Genomic DNA, 7004 nt, shown 5'->3' on the forward strand with positions numbered 1-7004 from the left:
TTATTCAACAATATTTTGAGAGGGTAGCTCAAACAGCAATGCTACAGAAATTGAAAATCAACCTTCAAATTTAATTGTCGCTAATAAATATTGTGAAACAAAATTTTTTCCTGTCTGTGGGCTAGTAAAATATTCTGTGGGCTAGTAAAATCTCTAGTAAATTAGCCCAGTGGGCTGGTTACCAAAAAAAGTTAGGGCAAGCCCTGCGGCCTTTGTGATTTTATAATTACTTTGGCAATCTCTGAGCATTTTATTTAGGCTCCGGAATATGCTGCTAGTGTAGGCTACTAACAATGTATAGTAAGTGATTTACCAACTTGTAACTAGCGTTCCAACCAACATTTGCAACATCTCTGATGTTGCCTTACAGAAACAACAAGACGAAGCCATACAATGCATTGTCGTCTCACGATCTCACTTGATTGCAAACAAACCCGAATACCCACTGTAAGTCACGTGACCCGAGCCGCCGATTCGGTCTATTGAATAGAGCTAGCACTAATACTCTAAAGTCGTAAACAAGAGCCCACTGTTGTTAATGCTTCATCAAATACTTGTTCTTAAATTAGGCATTAAATTTTAATGATTAATGGTACATACAAGATTTAAAATTAGGTCTAAAAGTCAGTTTTAAATATAAAATAATTAATATTTAAAACTATTTTAATCAGAGTACTATTTAAAGTAAGCTTTTCATACGTTTCAAGGAAAATTGCCCAGTCATACAATATAATTTTATAATTTGAGGTGTCGCAAGTCAGAGATCCAACTGTATTAGGAATTCCAAATAATTTTCAAGTTTACACATTCATCTATTATATCAGAATGATCTACATGGTCTAAATCCACACTTACTCATTTTGCAGACTTCGGAAAATACAGCAGTAAGTTGGTTCTGTGTGATTCTACCTGTAGCTCGTACAGCATCATCTAACCTCTTCAGGATCCGACGAAAGTCATTCTCTGGCTTGTGAGAGTTAAAACTTGTTGAAAACTGTTGACAACATGCTGATGTGCTAAGAAACTGACTTCTTAAAAGAACAAATACTTTATTAATTCAGTACATAAATTGTGTTTGATAATATTACATTTTCTATAATACATAATATATAATACAAAAAAAATTTTTTTTTTTTTTTTTTTTTTTTGAGATAATTTAATGGTTTTTTTTTTGGAGATAATTGAATGGATACACAATTCCATAGAAAAGTTGATTCTATGTCACATCGCGCAATGCATAGCTACAAAGACAGTTTAAGCACAGATGCACCAGCATGGAAACCTTTGTGCAATTACTCTCTATCGAGGTCAGCAGGTATGTGCTGTCAGACAACCCCATGCACAGTGACCACAAGTACACTGACGTGTGCACATCTCCATTGACGACAACCCTTCAGTAGACTAATACTCTTTTAATAAAGCACAGTTTTTGTGTAGACAACATTTGACACTTTTGACGTGTTAGTTTTGCTTCCTTATTATTTTCAAGTACAGCACCTGGTTTAATCATATTGTGTAATTTACAAGATATACTGTATGAAATTGTATAATCATGTCTCTAATTGACATGAAACAAAGTAGGCCTACCTAAACCTAGGCCTATTCCAGTGGCGGATTTAGGAGGGATAGCACGTAAGGGGCGTACAGCCCCCTCCCCCCATTTTTTTGCAAAAAAAAATTACACCCACATTGTTTAAGTCTTCTTTTCCTACCAAAAACACCCTAGGAGAGTGCTATTCATAAATCCACTTGGTGAGAAATAGAACACTTGGAATTTACTCAATGTTAATATACAGTAGCGGATTTTGTTGTTTGACAACTTTTTTAACGGATTTTGGATATTAGTTTTCCTTTTTGCTGATTTTGTGATTTTGTGATTTTTATGCTCAATGTTGCTGAGAAACTTCATCATGTTTTCTAGAAGTGAAATTTATCTTTTGAAATGGTGTACATTTATGAGCCTTCGCATGTTGTCAAAGATTATGTTTGAGATGTTCATGGAAGAGGCACTAAAACCCACAGCTGTGAGTAGATGAATTATTACTAATTTAATGACACATAGTTGCATATTGCAGGTACCCTATATATTAAAATTTCTTTTAAAAGATATACACCTATTTTTTTTTATTTATTTGTTACTGAAAACTATGATGCTAGATAGTCAAAATTGACTCAATACAACCTCATATTCCTCAAATGTGCTGGGCTTCAAGGGGGCTTCGCCCACTTGGACCCCCACCAGGGGCTCTGCACCTGGACCCCGCAAGGAGATTTATTTGAAGTGTATGTTTATAAATGTATTTTAAGGTGGGATTTAAAGTGTGAAAGGGATCTGAGACTAACAATGTTAAATTGGATGACAACCGGGTTTCACACACAAACTAACATATTAATAAAAAAGATTAAGTAGACACATTAAACAGATTAAGTAGACACATTAATGAAAAATAGTTACCTACTAATGCACAATATTGTTAATATTAAAATCTGTTGTTTCTAGTTAAAGGTTTGGGAATAAAAGTTCTGGTTCAAGGCTAAATTCTGCAAATTCAAAGGCTCATTTTGGTGGTGGTAGTAAAAGGTTTCTAATGATTAATGCATGCTTTTATTGTGGGTGGTAGTAAAAGGTTTCTAATGATTAATGCATGCTTTTATTGTAAGAGAAAAGAACTGGATTTTATTTGAATTTATTCGCATCTCAATACATAGTAAAATATATAAAACAATACATAAAAAAATATACAATGTTGTTAAATAATTAACCTTAATCTAATAAACAATTTTTTTTTCATTTTGAATTTTAAAATTTATATTTAAACTCGGGGTTCAAAATTTTTTATTAACATGTTCGTTGCCACTCCAGTGACAAGTATACTAGTCCCACAGGGTGTTGCTAAGGGAAACGACTATTCTTGTTAAAAATGGGGTAACATTCTAGCATTTATTACTTCATTGTTATATTATAGAACCAGACTTAACAGCTGATAGTTTGGGGAAGATTCACGTAGACGATAACGTACAAATAACATATGTATGTTTGTTGTGTTATGTTGCCAGCAGTACAAAAGATTGCATGAGTGGATAACCTCTGAACATATACCAACCAAGGGTTCAAATTTTCCGACAGCACCGACAGCAATTGCTGTAGAAAGGGCTTTCTACTACGGTAAATCCCAGGATCGACAGCAAGCTTTTAGCTGTCAAGTTGCTTAACCCAGGCTACAGTAGGCCTAACAACTGATTTTACCCGTAAAACAATAAAAACTGTTGATTGTTGCTGTAGAAGAATAATTTGCTGTAGTAAAGCCATAGCCTACAGCAACTTCTTGCTGATGGAGATTTTGAGTAAATTCAAACCCTGACAACCCATGCAAAAAGCAGACGTGAAAACTCGCACTTGGCAGAGGCAACAGAAAATATTGTCCCATTGCCTGCTACCTGTACGAGTTTAATCGTTCCATAATTCTACTGATTGAAGTTTTTTTTTTATCTATTCTGAATATATTTACAAAAGTATAAAAATACTGAAATATTATATTAAATTGCAAATAAAGTGTGTTTGAAAAGTTACCTACTGTATACAAGGAAAAATATATAAGGAAGCTAAAAACGAATGCAGCGCCTACTATTTTAATTCAATAACCTACACTTCCACCCAAGATATGTGGGGCTTATTAAAAAGGAAGGAAAAAGGAGTTAAGTTGAGTGATCATAGTAGAGTAATAGCACCTAGGCTAGGCGCCTAGAGCTGTAGTAGCTAGGCCTAAGCTATATATGATAATGATAGTGTATGCCTTGCCTGTCAATGTGTAGGCCTATCATCATCAATTATGGAGGAAATATATTTAAGTATATTTCCTCCATGCTGCAATGTACTACAGTAGCCTAGCCTATTTAGGGACTGGCCTAGGCTAGACCTTGTTCATTTTAAGAAGAGGCAGCACAATTTCATATAGATATGCCATGGGCATGGTGAGTGTTCCTACCTACTTTTACTACTGCCGCTGCTGTGGGCCAGGTAGGCTAGGCCTAGGGGCGTTGCAAATCTAATACTATATTACTAGTCGTGTTGCCAACCCTAACATTCTTTATCGAGATAGCTATACTAGACTTGTCAAATACTACAGTACTGAATTTCAGTAGTTGTATAGAAATTTTTTCTAATTAATACGGATGTATGGAAATAGATAAAATACTACTAGGGGCTACTGCGGAAATTTATCATAGGCCTATCTGTTATTTATGTGTATAATACACATAATAGGTCTAAATTAAAGAACAAATTACTTTTCCATCAGGAACTTTGGTTACATTGTCTCTAGACAAATCTCGTTTTGTCAGCCTGAAAAAATTATTGCAAAAACTAAGAAAAAAAATGGCCTGTTGTTTAGAATTCCACAATTATTATTTTCCTGTACCCATAATTGTTTGCAATCAAGACAAATTATTAGGTGCTTCAGAAATTTTGCATTTACTATGGATATTTGAGGACTGGGTTACAGAAATGCTTTTTACTAACTTGATAAGTCTGCGTTAAGACGGTTTTCCACTAGGCGCATTTATTCCTGCAAATCAAAAGCGTTGGTTCATGCGCATTCACATTCCTATCAGAGTTTTTGCAAAGCGAAAAAATGCGCAACCAATCAGAGCTCAGGAAGTGAACCGACGCTTTGATTCGCGCAAATAATTCGCCAAGTGGAAAACCGGCTTAAGGCTAACCTAATTTAATAGTTTCTGCTGGTCTAGCATTGACATTTTTATTATTTTTTTTACTTGCTAGGTACTGTACTAGAAACCTTACTAAAATGCAGATGCAAATGAAGTTGTTTCTGACATTGTTATAGAAGATAATGGTCAACCAAAAGAAACAACACCAGGCATTAACCAGAGAAGGAGAAGCAAAATTGGCAGTTTGTTTTCTAACATTGAAAAAAAGAAAATAATCTGTATTAAAAGCTGTAAAGGAAGAATCCACATTTTGTATGCATGTTTTGTTGCTTACCATAATGAAGAACCAATAACACCATTAGGATAGATATTTATTTTGGGAAGCAGAAATGTAGTCTTTATTTGGAGGAAGATAATATAGCCAGTAATTTTTTTTAGTGTGTGTGTGTTGATTTGGTTCTTCTTAGTGGTTATGCAATTACTACTTAACTTAAAAAATTAATTAATACTTTACTCTCAGCATTCTCATGTGAACTGTAAATACTGTATTAAAACTAAATATTTATTTGATCATAAAGAAAAACAATTCAAATAATTGATATGGGATCCACATATATTTTTTCAATGATGTGTACATTTTTTTTCTATTTTATAGGTTATGTTGAGGAATTATTTGATGCTCTTCTATTTGAGTGTCGGTATGAGATCAAAATGCTTGAGGATGCACTTGACAATGCAAAAGAAAATCATGGTATCATTCCTGAACAAATAACACTCTTTTATAAACTCTTTCATAAATAAATAAATCTGCACCTGACACGCTATCAAAAATAATCCGATGCAACTATTATTACAGTGAAAGGTAATTGCAGACAACATGGGTTAGAATGTATTACAGCTTGTTGACACTGCCAACTTGGCAACTGTGACAATAGCACATTTCCCCTTGGTGGCATTATTATGAGATTGTGACCCCTGTGAAGATATGTTCCTGGAGTGCTGGAGAATGGCACACCGTCCTAGTCTAGTTACCATTCGTATCAGTTTTATTTGCTTCGTTCCATTTTGTTCCCTGCCCTTTCATATGAGTATTGTCATTATTCGCTATATGTATTATTAAACACAAAAACACGGCTCCAAAAGAAGAGTGCTTGATAGCTGTTAGACGTATTGACTCCATTTTGAATTTTATATTTATTGTTGACCTTTTTATTCAATCACATTTTAGATGTCACCAATAGATTTTATGACTAGGAAAACATAGGGATTGCCGCTGAAACCACAACTGTAGGGTGACTACATTAGTATGATTTGTGGATATGTGAAAAATATATGGCGGCCATCTTGGACGCCATTTTGAATTTGTTCAATATTGATCAGATCACATTCTAAATGGTCTTAATAGGTTTCTTGGCCCTTAACCCTTTCACTGCCATCTTCGCATAAATGCGAACACGATCCCTCTGGTGTGAGTGCCGATTTCGCATAAATGCGAATAGGCTCACTGTACAGCCAGTGCCGTTTTCGCATAAATGCGAACGGGTAAACGTCTCCTACAAATCGACCGCTAAACGGCTGTAGGAAGCCTAACCCACACATATTTTTTATCGGTTAGAAAGCTAGTGAAATTCTGAACATTTTGATGCCAGTTTTGCTATGGGTTGTTTTTTGAAAAGTTAGAGTAATTTCAGTTTGAAAATCAGATATGCCGAAAAAACGGTATTCAGCTGAGGAAGTAATTTCAGCCGTGCTGGACGACGATGGATCGGATTTAGAACCAGAAATAAATGCAGACGAAATAGGCCTAGGCCTAGACGATGTAGGCCTAGAGGAAATGGATATTGACGATGACTTGCTCTCGAATAGTGATGACCAAAGTGATGAAGATGCAGATAGGCCTAGGCCTATGTCTGGGCCTGACGATCCTCCAGATCAGAACAACGATGAAGTAGTAGTAGGGCCTAGGCCTTGTGCAGTAGGCTTAGGCTATAAATAATCAGTTATTTTTTTCATATGAATATTGCCTAGGCCTATGCCCTACATTGAGAGTCAACCTTGTCATTTTAAATTATATTATTTTTAATAAAAATATTCATATGTGTAATTAATTTGTATTATTATAATTAATAATTATTAATTCCGTTACTCTTTGGTGCCGTAATAAATAATAAAAGTAATATAATAACAGTGATTCATAATTTTTACTGTTATTATTTAGAGGAGTATTTGTTATATAAGAAATATTATTTATATTTAAACATAATTTTAAATTACTTTTATATGATATTGTCCTAACACATGTACTCATCTGTCTAGGCCTACTGTAGCCTATTTTT

At 34.5% G+C, this 7004-nt stretch overlaps 1 protein-coding gene across 1 annotated transcript in view; it reads right to left on the reverse strand.

Annotated features, from left to right (window-relative positions):
* LOC117100923 (leucine-rich PPR motif-containing protein, mitochondrial-like) overlaps positions 1-7004 on the reverse strand; it is a 33370-nt gene that overhangs the window by 20112 nt on the left and 6254 nt on the right. The window contains exon 2 of the mRNA XM_033240768.1: positions 856-1031. Coding sequence (XP_033096659.1) covers positions 856-1031 — 176 coding nt within the window. The remainder of the gene's footprint in view (positions 1-855; positions 1032-7004) is intronic.

The sequence above is a fragment of the Anneissia japonica genome, unplaced genomic scaffold (genome assembly GCF_011630105.1).
Source record: "Anneissia japonica isolate Jap-2015-1 unplaced genomic scaffold, ASM1163010v1 scaffold287858_len863314_cov180, whole genome shotgun sequence".
In the NCBI taxonomy this organism is placed as follows: Eukaryota; Metazoa; Echinodermata; class Crinoidea; order Comatulida; family Comatulidae; genus Anneissia; species Anneissia japonica.